This window comes from Varanus komodoensis, unplaced genomic scaffold (genome assembly GCF_004798865.1).
Source record: "Varanus komodoensis strain SLA01 unplaced genomic scaffold, ASM479886v1 scaffold48, whole genome shotgun sequence".
Classification (NCBI taxonomy): domain Eukaryota; kingdom Metazoa; phylum Chordata; class Lepidosauria; order Squamata; family Varanidae; genus Varanus; species Varanus komodoensis.
In genome coordinates, this window is record NW_025336059.1 from 6,933,616 (window position 1) to 6,949,494 (window position 15,879).

The 15,879-nt window shown below is 47.4% G+C and overlaps 1 protein-coding gene across 3 annotated transcripts in view; it reads left to right on the forward strand.

The window, feature by feature from the left end:
* The first annotated feature begins 245 nt into the window (after positions 1–245).
* Positions 246–15,879, forward strand: part of TP73 (tumor protein p73) — a 63,950-nt gene continuing 48,316 nt past the window's right edge. For all 3 annotated transcript variants that reach the window (XM_044445379.1, XM_044445380.1, XM_044445381.1), the window contains exons 1-2: positions 246–304; positions 1,514–1,637. In XM_044445379.1, coding sequence (XP_044301314.1) covers positions 246–304; positions 1,514–1,637 — 183 coding nt within the window. The remainder of the gene's footprint in view (positions 305–1,513; positions 1,638–15,879) is intronic.

Genomic DNA, 15,879 nt, shown 5'->3' on the forward strand with positions numbered 1-15,879 from the left:
CGTGGGTTTTCTGTTCCCCTCTCCAGCAGTCTAGCAGTACTGTGCCACACTCTGTGTCTTGTGGGACTTTCTAGAGGGCTTTGTACTTCTAGACCGGAGGGGTGCGTGTGTTGGCTCACCCCAGAGCATCGGAGATGGAGGGAAGAGGCTTGGAGTACTCCAGACTGTGGCTGATGGGTCATGGTGATCTTCTCTTCCACCTCCACAGGGCTATTCATCCTTCATCTGATCGCCCTGCTGTGAAGATGTCACAGTCTTCCCCCGTGGATGAAGGCACGACCTTTGAGCATCTCTGGAACACCCTGTAAGTGGCACCCATCTGTTATTTGCACACACTTCGGAGAGGGATCAGTCCCCTGCCTCGAGGAACACACACTCAAGAGGTTGGGACATTGGGTGTCTTGCTCTCCTGAGGGACATATGCCAAAGCAGAGAATGTCCTCTCCATATTGGTGCCCGGGCCGGATTTTGGAACCGGCATCCCAAGCAATCCACCTGGGGATTCAGGGCTCAGGGGATTCACAAGCTCTCACCTGCACAGGAGAAGCGGAAGATGCAGTCAGTGCGATTTAGCTCGGGGAAACCGCGTGGCCGGTGGGACCTCCATGGCATCCTGCTCCAGGCAGGAACCTCCAGAGGCAGTGGCAAGATTGCAGGACCCTGGCCAGCTCCCAGGGGAGCCGAGCTCGGCCGGCCGGCCGCTGATACGGAGCGGCAGCTAAGAGGGTGGGAAACGGTCTTGACCAGGCTGAGGTTCTGAATGGTCCATCGCATGAGAAAGGACCATCCCGTGTTGCAGGTGACTCTGAGAAAGACCACAGTGCAGGCCTTAGCTGGGAGTCTCCTGATGCTTCAGCGCAGTTGCGAAGGGTGCTCCCCCGCCCTGTGGGAACTGCTGTGCAGTTCCGGAACTGTGGAGCCCCCCACAACCACCCCTCTTCCTCTGGCCTGCTGCTGCCTTCTCTGCCACCCCCCAGCGATGCCCCCCTTCACTCCTCATGCCCTCCGATGGCCACCCTCCCTCCGCAATGCCTTGCTCGAGGGGTCCTTTCTCAGAGCAAGCCACTGGTGCAGAGGTGGCCCCACCGTCCACCTGGTGGACTTCAGGTCCTGCTGCCTGAGGTGGGAGGTTCACGGAAGGGCTGGTGCGGCCAGCGACACCTGCTGAAGTTCCCTCTTCCACACAATGTGGAAGCCCGTTGGCTTTGCATCTGTCCACCCGACCTCCTTGAGGAACCAGGAGCTTCCACGAGCTCCTGCACGAGCTTCCAGACCCTGAATCCAACCTTCTCAAGTTTCCAGTGCTGATGGCCAATGCAGATGCCCAGAACGAGATGCAGAAAGTCGGAGCTGGGCTTTAGTGTCGGCAAACTGAGAGGTCCGCTGATCGTCGCACGATCTGGGGTTGAAGAGTTCGTTTGACTGTAGACCTAAAGTTTTCTGAGCAGCACAAGGTGGAGTGCTTGAAGAGAGCAGACCACACTTTCTAACGTCTCGCCCCGTTTTTATACAGGGAACCCGACAGCACCTACTTCGACCTCCCTCAGTCAGAGCACACGGCGGGCAGCGAAACTTCTAACTGCAGAGAAGTCACCATGGACGTCTTCCAGATGCGCAGCATGAACGATTCGGTGATGGTAAGTGACTGCGCCTGATCAGGTGGCAGAGGAAGGATGGCGGCCAGGAGACGGTAGAATGGAGGCACCACTCCAGCCTGAAGGTGTGTGGATGTGGAAGAGGAAACCGCATCTTCCAATTCTCCCCCTGAAAACAAAAACAAAGCTCACCTCCCCACAAGTAGAAAACTAGTGCAGCAAGGTCATGGTAAGACTAGCTTTCCTCACTGTATTGCTATACGTCTGTCGTTTTCTTCTGTAAAGGAAATTCAGAAACTGTATCCTCCATCTTCAGGCTATCCATTCTACTATCTCAAGGCGTTTTGGAGTGTAACTTTCCCTGACTATTGGCCACGCTGGCTGGGACTGATGGGAGTTGCTGTCTAAGATGTCTGAAGGGAACCACACTGGGAAATGGATTGCTCCAAAGAGCAACTTCCAGTGCTTTAGAAGGAATCTGCTGCATTCCTTCGAAACGGAGCTACAATTATCCTGAGTTTGACCAGTTATCGGTTAAGAATAACAAGCTTCATTCTGGGATGCAAAGTTGCTCGCATGGTTAATAGAGATGCTAAAGTATTTTGGGGGGTTCGTGTTTTTTGGGATACCTCCCAGGTAATTCATGGACTGGAATGCAGTGACCCTTCGGTTTTGGCAATTTTGTTTAAGCCTAAAAATGGGCAGTTTTTGGGGGAAAAAAGTATCTTTAAAAATAGTGCATTCTTTCTAGGTTTTTTTAGTTGCAGATGGATGTGTGAATTAAACAGAATGGGCTTTCAAATGAATGTTTGTGGAAGTGATATTAATAGACTGATCAACCCATCCCTCGTTAGAGTTATGTAAATTCTGTTGTTGTTTCTAAGGCAAAGTCAAGTTCTGTTCCAGCTCCCACACACCTTGACATCCCATGTAGGAAAAACGGCTATTACCAGCTCCCCATTAAGTATTCCTCAGGCCCCAAAGAACTGGTCCAGATTACATTTTGTAAATTGCAAATTCTCTTCAGCAAAAATGCAGAGCTTTAACCCAGTTTGGCTTTTCACTGGCTGTGCTTCTGGACCCGCAAAGTTTTTATTGGCCTGAGCCACAAGGGGTGGCTGTTCTCCTTTTCCCCGATCTTGAAGATTTTTCATAATTACACAGATTGTTTTGGTCAGGAAATGTTCTTTTGCTATGGCAGGGTGGGGCCATTGGTATGGGACCCAATCCTGGGAGGAAGTCCTTCTGAGTTCCATGGACTTTCTTCCCAAAGAAGCAACACTGCAACACCTGATCACTGAAATATGCTCTTAATATTTAATTTCTTATTTAAATGTCTGTTGTGCCCCTTTTTATATCAGTACACTCAAGGGTGCTTCCAAAAAGCTTAAACATCCTCAGTTGCAGAAAAAGCCAGCCAAAAATGAAGAAAAGACACTTTTACTCCACACATTGCAAGAAAAATATAAGGCAAAAACAAAAATTTTAAAAGAAGGACAAAAAGCGCACTGAAACATGGAGAGAGTTTTCAGATAGCTGCAAAAGCTTTTTTGCAGAAGAGAGGCTGGTCAGCATTTGGTGTTTGCATTCTTTCTCCTCTGCTTCCCCTCTTGACCCAGGCTGGTGTGGTTCACGTACAAATCAGTGGCAGATTGGAAGTGGGGGACCCTACACAACAGCCAGAGCTGCCCCTCAAAGCCACGCCCACTCAAGCCACGCCCCCACCCAAGCCACGCCTCTTTCCGAGATTACGCAACCGATGATCACACAATAAAAACAAGCTTTGTCACTGCGTCTGAATTTGCTGAGTAATAAATGCAAGAGGAGGGTATCCCTTTCCGAGGTGAATCAATGACAGCTTCTGGAAATTATTTCTTATTATCCCGTTTATTATGAGCAAATTATTTTTTAAAATTACACTCCTACCCTGCTCTCCAACCAAAAAGCTCCCTGAGTGGCTTACATGGAATTAAGAAGTCAGTTCCTGCCCACAGAGTTGCTCTCTAAAAACATGATTTACAAGGAGAAAAGGGACAGGGGGTGGGGAAGAGGAACAAAAGGAAACTCGGGAACGAATTAACCATATTTATAGGAATACAGGTAGCTCTACTCTCCCAAGACAGGCAGTTTGGATTGGCAGTCGCTGTTCAGCTTCTTTTAACAGTCTGGGCACTCTGCACCATGGACTTGAGATGTGCATATGTGTGTGTGCGAAACCCCCCGTAAGCCCAGAGTTTCGGGATTGCAGTTTCTCAAAATATCCAGTCCTCTTTTCTTGTGCTCTCATTGGATCCACACTGAATCATGCATAAAGTCGCCTAAAGGACGTAAGAGGAATGGAAGGCTATCAGAAGCACGGCCAATCCTTCCCATTGATTCCAGTGAATCTACTCCAGTCACGATACTTTTATTCCGCTTTAGCGATCATTTCTCCCAGTGAACCAGCACAGTTCAGGTAGACCACATCAAGCAGATTCCTTGTGGATTGTCCAGCTATTAGTGCCCGTTCCACCAGGGCTAAAAAGTATTGTCGTGAAGTGATGAAGGGACACAATCCTGTGCCCACTTTCCTGGAAGTAAGACCCATCAAGCACATCTGACTTAGAAAGCATGCAGGGAACTTGATGGCATGGAATTTGATGGCTGTGTTTGATTCACAATTTGGATTCATTTTTGGGGACAGCAAAAAGTGCCGGCATTGACCTGAAAAGCTCGACATGTTTTGGGCCTTTGGTACCTGATGGAACACTTTCTTGCATGTGCCTTAATGCAGAATGTCTTTCAGCCCAAGGGCTAAATTCCACTTCAGAGAAGCTCTGGGGTGGGCAACCAAGACAGAAGGGACAAGACCAAAACGATGAGCATTTCAGCTTAAAGTGCTGACTGCCAGGAACTATGGCTTAGGAGTAGCATTTTAAATTTTCAAAATGTGGGGAAAGGGTCTGCAAGACGCAGGAAATCGCTCAAGCGTTGGCAGTTAGAGGGGAAAGAAGGCAGAGCTGGCAACGTGGGCATAGCCATCTAGGGAATCCTAGAGGAGCACAGATTGGGCTCCTGCACTTGCAGTTTTTCTCCGTGCCTTGATGCGGTTTGCTTCAGCTCTATGACGCATTTCAAGCTGCGGGTTGTACTGATGTTCTGCACGGCAGCCTGGGCTGCAGGATTTTGCCATGGGCCGCCTCAAGGCCACTTTCTCAGGGAAGAACTGTGGGGAGGGATCAGCACCATGGAAAGCTCCAACTGGACGGGGGGCGGGTGGGTGGAAAGGCTCCAACAAGGAACATGTCTGCACCGAGCCTTAAAGAAGAGTGTGGTTGCATTTCGGCTGGTTAGCCATGTGCTTTCACGGATTAATGCCCTGTCTCTGGAAGCTCCTTGGAGGACAAGGGTTGGGCTTCCCTGAGGATGAGATTTCAGGTTCCTTAACTTGACACACACGCTTGATTCACAATCTGAAGTTTTGAAGGGGGCCATTTCAGTGCCTTTTCGGTGATGGTCCCACAGCAGGGAGATGTTTGGCTTCAAGAAGCTTCCTGGTGTTCACCATTTTGATGTCACATTAAGACTTTTTTGTTTTCTCAGGCTTTTTAAGTCTTGTTCTGTTAGTGCTTGCTGGGTGGCCGAGCTCCTGAACGTATTTTTAAGTTTCTTGGGTTTAGTTTCTTGAACTTATTTTTATCTTCTTGGCTTTCTATGGTATTCCATGGTGTCTATACTTGGGCAGCTGGTGTTTTATGCTGGAATGGATTTAGAGTTGGATTTTTAATTCTACTCCATTTATTAAATTGATTTCATGCAACACCCAGAAAACATGCTGTGCAAGGGATGGAACAAATCTTAGTAAGATATCAAGAGTCGGCCCAGATCCATGGGACTTGAGTTTAAGTACATACAATTTTGCACAGAAAACCAATTGCCTTGATCCAAGCAAGATTAAATGAGTCTGCCCTTCCAATTATGATCAACCAGATGGTTCTTCAAAAAGCTTTCTTGTTGTTGGTCCTTGGAATATGCTATTTATCGGTAGACTGCCTCTGAACATGTAAGTTCCATGGATTTAACTATTGGAAAAAACTACTGCTGATTCATGAATTTGCTTAATCCCACTTTAAAGCTGTCTCAGTCTACATCTACCAACACATCCTGTGGAAGCAAATTTCAAACTCTATTTTATTTATATAGAGATTTCTATCCTGCCCTGCCTATACCAATATGCCGTAGTTTACAACAATGTAATGCAGTGTCATAACTTACTACCAAACTATGTTAAAAATGCAAAGCCATCACAAAAATGTAACAGAAAACAGCAGAGTTTTACCCACCAATGAGCAGAGCTGGCTGGAGCAGGGGTCAGACTAGATGGTCTGGGAGATACCTTCTGAGCCGCTGCGTTTCTATGTAACACAGAGAGGCATTGCATACATCTTAACTGTATTTATCCTACCCCATATATAAACTCAGCTCTAAAGATACTCACCTATCAATATCCCATAAGATGTAAAGATAAACTCAGCTCTAAAGATACGCACCTATCACTATCCCATAAGATGTAAAGATAAACTCAGCTCTAAAGATACGCACCTATCAATATCCCATAAGATGTAAAGATAAACTCAGCTCTAAAGATACTCACCTATCACTATCCCATAAGATGTAAAGATAAACTCAGCTCTAAAGATACTCACCTATCAATATCCCACAAGATGTCATAAATAAGCTTACTCAAATTTAGCTGAATTGCTAAATTAATTGCAATTAATTGCTTGATTAATTGCTTAATTAAGTAATGGGCAAAGTCTACAGTGCCACTGTGGGGTATAGTAACCCCAGTCAACGTCAGTTCAGACTTGGACCAGTTAATGGAATAGCTGGACAAATAGCCAAAATTATTAATAATCTGCATCAAAGCAGGGAGAGACAAGTGCAGTTGTCAAGTGAACAGGAGATCACTGGCATAAATAAGAAGTATAAATTCTAAATACCTGTGAATGAATCTGTGAATACGGGTGAGTGGAGTAAGTGGAATTCCTGCTTGGTACTTCTCTCCTGTAATGAAAAGTCAGGGAAAAAACCATCAGCCCCAATGTGAATATTGAATCTTACCCCATTTCTGAAATTCTGCAAGAAATAAGTGGAATACATTTTGTCAAAGGCCTTCTCCATATCCAAAGAAAGAACAGCACCTGTATTTGTTATTTCTGTATGTAGTGCAATCAACCACACTGAGATTATCTGCTCCATCTATTTTTGATAAATCCCACCTGTTGGGGCTACTGTTGTAATAACTTCTTGTACTCTAGCTACAAAATTGCAGTTAATATTTTAATTCTCTGCTGATTAAAATGAAATAGGTTGGTAGTTAGCACAAACATCAGGCTTAGGAATTATACTTAACTATGCATCATACGGTGCTGATGAAAGAAGCTTTGATTCAGAGATACTTCCGCTTGATCTTATCAAGGCTGAGAAGTGACGGATTCAAAGATAAAGGTGATGATGCATAGGAACTAGAAACATGGAAAACATTTTATATCATTCACCTGGAAATCTGTCCTGGCCAGATGATTTACAAGTTTCCATATTAGTTACTGTTTCTGTAATTTCTACAATATGCAAAAGCACCAGAAGAGATGGTCTTAGAAAATATTTAAGCAGGGAAAATAGGCACGAGAAAAGAAATCTTTATTTTTCTACAGTATTTCACTACCTCCACTATATGATTCTGATAGGAGTTCATCTCTTTAGGATAAGTATGCAGCTTACTGCTCTCATCTTGGTTGCTGGAAACAATATTTTGATGTTTTTGTTGTTTAAGCTGACGAGCCAAAATCTTACTTTTCCAAGTCTTGAAGGGGCTAAAACAAATTCTACCTAATGCTGATAAAAATCAGGAATACTGGCATGTTGTCTGGAATAAAAAGCAACGTGGGCCTTTTATTTCAGGCAGTTGTCTTGATCTAATCAGCCATGGTTTGACTGAGGATCATGTTTTTCACCTCTTGCGTTATTTTTTATGTCTTCGCCGCTCTTAAATCTCCATGCTGGGATGTGGAGCAGCACATACCACTTGGAAAGGGATAAATAAATGTGGGAAAAGGCAGTTTGTTTGTTTGTTTATAGATCTATATCCTGCCTTTTTCCTACAAAGGGCTCAAGGCAGCTTACATCATTCTCCCCCTCCATCTTATCCCCACAACAACACCCCTGTGAGGTAGGCTGGGCTGAGAGTCTGTGACTGGCCCAAAGTCACCCAGTTGGCTCCATGGCCGAGCGGGGACTCGAACCCGGATCGCCTGAGTCCCAGTCCCATGCTCTGAACCGCTACACCACACTGGCTCTCTCTTCACAGGGAGCCTGGTCCCAAGCCACGGGGGCGTCTTCTATCACACCATGCGCTTTGAGCTTTGCCCAGCAGCCAGTCCAGGGAAGCTGTTGTACTGAGAAAGTTGCTTGTTATTGTAGCCAGAGACACGGAGGGGAAAGCTGGAGCAGAGCCACGAGGCCGTGGCGATGGCGAGGGACAGTGGGCGAGTCGCTTGGAGCGCGAGGCCGCTTGCGCATGGAAGTGGCCGTCCAAAGCGCCCTTCCTGCTCATGCTCAGGGGATTGCCCAGTGGGCCCACAGCCACAGTGGGTTTGGTCTCCCGGCCCACACCGTGCTGCCTTGTAGGACGGACAGTGGCGGAAGGACGTGCCTTTGCGAGCTGAAGGCTGGGTTTAATCGCTGACCTCTCTGGTCTAAAACTCCGGAGAGCCCATACCTGTCCAGGTAGCCCATATTGAACGAGACGGATCACTGGCCTGGCCCAGGGTGAGTAGATGGCTCCATGTTTGCGCCTTCATTCCTTTTGACCATCTTGGTCCTTGTATTGAAAGGCAAACTTTGTCGGTCAAAGTACAGAAGTCTGGAACGGATGTGCATTGTGCCAGGTTGTGAACCTGACCCAGTTCAACTCAATTCACACAAATGATGTGGCAACAGTGCAATTTACAGCTAGTTGGCAGCCGTAGGATGTGATTTATTGCGGTGGTAGATAAACGTAGATTTCTCTGATCGATCACACATCACCCTAGCAATAAACCTTTATCCACAAAGATATGCCTTGGAACCCTTTCCAAACCATTCCATTTTACCAAGAAATGCAGGTGAAAGGTGCAGCTCTGGAGGTGTTTAACTCTGGAGGCTGTGTTAAGCAGCTTTTGCAGGCAGGGGAACATGGGAATTAAATTTGGCTCTGCCCACTTCTGCTGAAGGAAGCCCACTCCACACTCCATCCCCCCTTCCTGCTGAGAACCCTTGGTACTGTCCAATACCTCAGCGGGCAAGTCCAGACCTGCCGTCTCCTTTAATTAATAGTCATGAGAGAGAAATGGGTGGGTAGGAGTTTTGTTGTTAGATGCAGCTAGATGTCAGAACGGAGGTGCGGGCAGCCGGGGGAGAGAAGCCAGCCAAATAGCCAGCCAGCTCCACAAATGCATGCTGTCCTTCCTCCGTTCACACATACAAGTGACTCGGCCATCCTCACGTGCTGCTGAATGCCCTTGCCGTGGCAGCGTCCGCTCCTTGACCCCATGACTCCGGCGGCAAGGAGCTGCCCTATTACTTTTGCCTCCAACGAAGACTAAAATGCTGTATGTTAGCAATCCAATGCAACACTACACCACGGTAGGTGCCAGATTTCCTTTCAAGGGCGTTCTGTGCGTGGTCAAGTTCGCAAGCCCAACTGGGCATTTGCAGATCCTCCAGGAATACGCACAGTCGGTTGGCACGGGTTGCAAAGGGAGGGTTGGGAATGGGCTGTGATGGATGATGAAGGTGATGGCGGGCTTGAAGCACATTGGGTCTTTCTCCGACCAGCTGGCATTGAAAAGGACGTTGGGTGGTACCCCACCATTCTTCTAAACCACGGCAGTACAGCTGTAGCATCAGCGACTTGTTCGGCAAGACTCGATCGCTGGTGTTTTGTACAGTGGCTTTTGACTCTCCCCCTCTTTGTTGCTCTTCTGTTTTGTGAACGAGTTTGAGCCTGGTGCACACAATTCCATTATGGAGATGCTATGGAGGCAAACATCCGAAACGTGTTTACATAGTAGGAACAGACTTAGTAGGAAGTAACGTAGAGTTTGGTGGGATGCAAATGTTTCTGATGTTACACTTTCTCTTCTAAAAGAATACACCCTTTGAAAAGGATTTCCATCTTCTGCTATTAGAAGCATATCAGAAAATCTTCAGTTTTGCAGTAAATTATTTTTATTTCTGTTAGTACGATCCAAGAAGCTACTGTAAAATTAATGAAGTGCATAAAATCGAATTGCCCACACAGTTGACTGTCTGTAGGATCTCCAAATGAGCAATAAAGAGTTGAGGAAGCAAAAACATAATCCTGGCTGATGCTCTGTACCATCCCTGTATCTTTAAAAGATTCCCAGCCTTTTAAAGTACCTTTACGAAATCCCTGTTGTCCAGCTTCCAAGCTGAGATCCTAAAAATAATTCTTCGCAAATTCCAGCAAGGTTAATTTCAGGTGAAACTCAGGATCTGGCGGTAAACCTATCTCAACGTTCAGGGGATCATTTCCATACATTGTCAACCCACAATGTCACACACTTATTCTTACAACGGTGTGCATTTAACGAGAGTGGTTGAGAACCCTGCACTAATTGGCAGAGCTGTTTTCCCTGTTCATGTATACACCATGTGTTTGCATATGCATAGATCGTTGCCAAGTTGGAATAAATGCATGTGTTTAATTTCCGCTATCACCACAACTATTTAAAAGTCATTAATGATATGTATAGCTGCTTTTCCATGGCCTCTTCCCAGAGGTCTCCCGTCTGATCCATGCATATCTGCTTAGTTTTCCTAATTTTCTAAGAGGACTTGGAGCAGGCTTCAAGCTTGTAACTCAAGGTCTACCGGCTGGAAACAGATGCAAAATAGCTATGCTGTTATTCTGGGATCACTTGCACCCCCTAAATATTGCAACAGGTCAGGAATTCTAATTTCAAAATAAATACGCTACTGTTAAATAAGTAGCAATCCTATCACACCAGAGATCTATCAATTGATCTCCCCACATCTGTCCTATCACTTCCAGTATGAGAAAGCTGAAATTTATTCTAGGGATTGATTTGGAAAGGGATCGAAACCCCTGTTATCATGTTTTGATACCCATCCATGCTACAGCTGGAAAATTGCATTCAGGTCTGCTTGTCCGTGTCTTTAAAACTGTTTGTGATGTTGGAAAAGGAGAAGAAAAATGCCACCAACATGGAGCACCTCCCTTGCAAGGGGTGACTGCAATGTTTGGGGCTTTTTCATTTAGGATGGAAAAGGGGAATATATGAGAAGTCTGTGTTCCCTCCTTCATAATATCCTGGGAATATCCAGTCAAACTAGGATGCAACTTGCTTCTTCAAGATGCAATGATTCCAGTGATATGGATAGTTTTTAAAGCAAATTAGACAAATTCATGGAGGATGGCCAATGTTGGAATGACGGTAGACTATGACTATCACGTTGCATTTAAATCCCAGCTCTTTTTCTCTGCAAGGAACCTAAGGCAGCTTTCCTAGGGTCACGGAATCGCAGAATGATCACAGAAATACAGTTGGAAGGAGCCAGACGGCCACTGGGTCCAACCCCCTGCAGCTGCGGGACACCAAGTCACACCGCCCCATCACAGGGCCCTGCCACTCCATTTTGTCCTCGCAGCAACAACCCTGTAGGCGGGTTAGGCTGAGACGGATTGGCTGACCTGAAGGCACCCCATGAGCTTCACAGCCAAGTAGGGGTGACTGCCTGGATCGCCATCCAACACTCTCACCGTACCTTTAAGGTGAAGGTAGACCTGCCCCGTGTGGGAATGAATCCCACACTTTAGATCGGCACTGTTGGAAGACTGGTCTTTGCTCAGGTCCGTCCCTGTTTCAGGGGACGACCCCTGAGTTTGGGTTTGTCATGCTCTCCATTGAATCCACTCTTCCTCTACACTAAACATCCTTAAATGTCAGGGGTAGGGGGATGGCGAGCCACCTGTCCCTTTGCCCAGAAGACCTTCCCGTGTCTCAAGCCCTGGTAACACTCCCCCTTGCTCAGTGAAATGCACCACATTTCTATTTAAATTCAAACAACACTTTCATATGCCTAGCTCTTCCACAGCCAGCTTGGCAGAGGTCACCCAGGTTTTGTTGGATTCCAAATCCCCAGCAAAGGTGGCCTGGTGTCCTCTTTTGCAGAGGACGGTCCTCTGTTTTAGAGGGCTGCCTGGGGGCCATTCACCATGTTGTTGTCCTTTATTAGAAGGACTCTCCTTCAGGTTCCATGCAAAGATAAAGGAACAGGAGATGCGAGCGCTGGGCCTTGAAGCTTCCCGCCCACCGTGGGCAACACCCACCCAAGAGAAGAGACATGGCACAGGATTATCTGGTGGATCTTCCACATTTTGGTGAGGTGTACTATATTCCTGTTCAAACACTAATAATTCCTGAATTCGTACCTATGCATATCAATCGGCACATGCATATATTATTAAATTAGGACATACATATATACGATTTCAGTATTACATTTCTGCGCTGCTTAATAGTAAAATCTCTCTCTGTAGCTCACAAAAGATTAAAAACCCTAAATATGCAATATCAAACTTAATATGAGAAGCATTCAATTTAAGCAACCAACAATGTGGACCCAAAGGCTCCACCTGACCCCCCTCTTTTTTTCCCTGAGTTTTAATCAACATTAAAAATCCCAAGAGTGGTTAAAACCTCATGGTATACCGTGAGCTGCCTAGGCACAGAGGGAAGTCAGTCTACGGCTTGCTTTTCTGCCATTTTTCTTTCCCTTTGTTGATCCTCATCATCCTCGGCTCGTTCGATTCCTAAGTGGCCACCGCAGGCCCAGGAAGCACGGCAGGACCATTTTGTCCAGGGCTGCCTCCAAGGTGGGGCCAGACCCGGGTTTGCTCCAGCACAGGGCAAACCGATAGAAACCACATGGAGGCACAACAGGATGGGGCCACCCGCACCCCTGGTCTCTCACCTTTCTTCTCCTCAACCGCCCTTCGAGAGTAATATTGACAAAACGCAGCACTGCTGCCTGGCTCCCAGTAGGCCAGACCCACCACTCCTGGCCAGTCTTTGATGCTTCCAAACATGCCGAATCAAGGAACCAGGATCGAGGGCGGATGAGCCAGCAAACGCATGGTTCAGCCAAGGTCTACTCTGGATCCCCCAAGTCTGAGAGGCCCTATCCACAACCGATTGGCTTCCGAGTCTGCCGACCTCCCCCAAATCCCTCCCAAGAACCTGTCTTTGGGAAAACAAGACCTTCCTAAACTATCCCACAGAGGTGCATCCATGAACTCACCCCATGAACACTTCCGACCTTCTCGGGTCTCCACCACAGCTTGCAGCTGAGAAGTGGGGCTCTGGGGGAGCCTCGCTCAACCTGGATCCATCTTAGACAGGGAAGGCTTCCTCCAACTCCGTCATCTGAGTGAGACGCAGAATGACCAGGGGAAGGATTTCTGGGTGGCAGCCCCCCAGTTGTGGAATGGGCTTCCCCATGCAAGGTGGGGGCTTAGGCATCACGAAAAAGGAAGCTGAAAAGGAAAGAGATGCACGTATGCTAATTTGTGTGTATCGATGCTCATTTGGAAATAATTATAGCAATTTCCTCAGAAAGCAATTGTGTGATTGCTCTGTCTACTATCCAAGGACTGGGTTTTTTTGGGCGGGGGGAGGGTTCCAGGACCCCTTTGCTCTCCCTTCCTCGGTTCTTTATCATTAAACCAGATTTGGATGGAGCAGTTGCTGGAACACAGAGCACCTTCAACAGAGAGCGACCCACTGCAAAGAGGACACAGGTCCACCTGCCCCCCCCCCCCCGCTTTCTTTCAATGCCACACAAAGACCCTCTTTCTTTCCCACCCTTTTGAAGGGCAGTGTTAATCTTGACTGTTTTGTGATTATTCTCATTATTGAATTATATCCAACTTTCCTTCCTCTTGTAAGGAACGCAGTTTACAGGATTCTCCCCCACCTCTCCATCCTCACAACAGCCCTGCGAGGTTGTTATGGCTGAGAGTCAGCAACTCAGCTAAAGTCCAGTGGGGACGAGAACCCAGATTCCCCAAGTCCCAGTCCAACCCTCCAACCACCGCACAGCACTGGCTTTTGGTTTGGCTTTCAGGCCACGTTCCTCATTCTTTAACCCCGTTTACACAGAAATACATTACCTTTACAGGGACATAGTTCTCTTTGGCCAGCCATCCTGGGAATATGATGGGATGGCAATGTAAAGAATACTTTAAGTAATAAAGAAAAGCCCTGAAGCTGTATCAGAGAAAACATTCATGTGGTCTAGCAACTTTGCTGCCATGGCCAGGTAGCTAAGATTAAAAAATAAACACTTTTTTATTTTTCCAGTATTTTAAAGTTTAGATTGTGATTTTAATTGGGCTTTTATTGTACAGAGTGGATGCTGTGCTTCACTGTTTCCTTGTAAGACCATCCCAAGACTATTTGGTAGTGGATGGTACAGAAATGTTTTAAATAAATGAATAAAATCAGGAAGCAGGCAAGCTGAAGATGGAGACAAGGATGTCCTACTCACCTCTGAACTTTCGTATCGGTAGTGTTTTGCCATACAGTGTCATCGGTTGGCACAATACTTTATGCAGTATGCATGGAGTCCCTGCCCCAAGCTGCTTACAATTAGAAATCCAGCACAGGGGAAGCAAGACCAGAAGGGGCTACAGCTTCTTCAGAGCTACAAGCACAGGCATAACCACAGGGCTGGTCACAATCTGGCCACCTTCCCCTAATGGGTGCCCTCTAGGTGCACTGGACTACCAGCATCCCCTGCGTCCTGGGGTTGATGAGTCTTGTAGTACAACACTTGCAGAGGGTACCTCAAGCGGAAGGCTGCGGCACGGCACTGGCACAAGGGCTGAGCCAAGGGAAAGGGGGAGTTGGTGGAAGGGAACGAAGGAGGTGGCCTCTCCCGGGCTTTTCGGAGGCAGCTCAAGGGACAGAGCAGGACGGGAGGACCTGGGCTGCAGGGAGCCAAGACCGTGGAAGGAGAAGCCAGGGCTGTCCGGCTGGGCGCCCGACAGCATCTCACCGGCCGCAGGGCTTGTCAGAGTCTTCTCCCCAGGGTCTAAAAGCTGCTTGTGGAGCCACCTCCTCACAGGCAGGGCAGGAAGGGCAACACTGGCTGCTTCTCTGCGGCTGGAAAAGGGACCTCGGAGAAGGGGCTTGGGCGCACTCTGGGGGGGGGGAGCATGCTGGCACCCCCAAGGCAGCGGGTGTCCTACACTGGAGCCTGGAGGAGGGCTAATAAACTGAAGCTTGATCTGGATAAGACAGAGGTACTGCTGGCGGGGAGTCCGTCTGCTCGGATGGGTGGCATTGTGCCTGTCCTGGATGGGGTCTCATTCCCCCCGAAGGAGCGGGCTCGCAGCTTCGGGGTGCTTCTGGACCCTGAATTATCCCTGGAATTCCAGGTGGGTCCGGTGGCCAGGAGCACCTTCTATCAGGTTAAGCTGATAAACCAACTGTGGACAGGTAACTAGTAACCTCTCATCTGGATCATTACACTACACTGTATGTGGGGCTTCCCTTGAAGACGGTCTGGAAACTTCCATTGGCCCAGAACAGGGTGGCCAGATTATTAATGAGGACTGGCAGATACAATCTGTAAAACCAGTCCTCCGCCATCTTCACTGGCTCCCACTTGAGGTCCGGACCCAATTCAAGGTGCCAACCCTGGCGTTTAATCCCCCTTCTTGGGGCAGAGTATCTAAAAGAGCACCTCTTCCTGCATGAGCCTACCTGGCACCTGAGAACCCCCTCCTCAGAAAATAAGGAGGGTGGTGACACAAAGAAGGGCCTTTCCTGCACTGGCCCCCCAGCTCTGGAACGAGCTCCCCAGAGAGGCCCGCCTGGTACCTTCTTTACAGTCTTTTAGGCACCAGGCAAAAGGCCTTTTCATTTCAACAGTATTTTCATTGATAACTCATTTTACGTAGCATTTTAACTGTGGGTGTGTCATTACAGTGGTGCATCCTATATTGACCTTAATGGGTTTTTTTTATTTGTAATGGTTGATTTGTATTGTATTTTAATCTGTAATTAATTCTATTTTGTATTTTATTGCTGCAACCCACCCAGGGAGCCATATGGCTAATGGGGAGGGTTAGAAACTTAATAAGTAGTAAGATATGGCATATTCTGTTGGCACCTCCACTTCCTTCTCTCCCCCTCCAAAGTGTCAACATCAG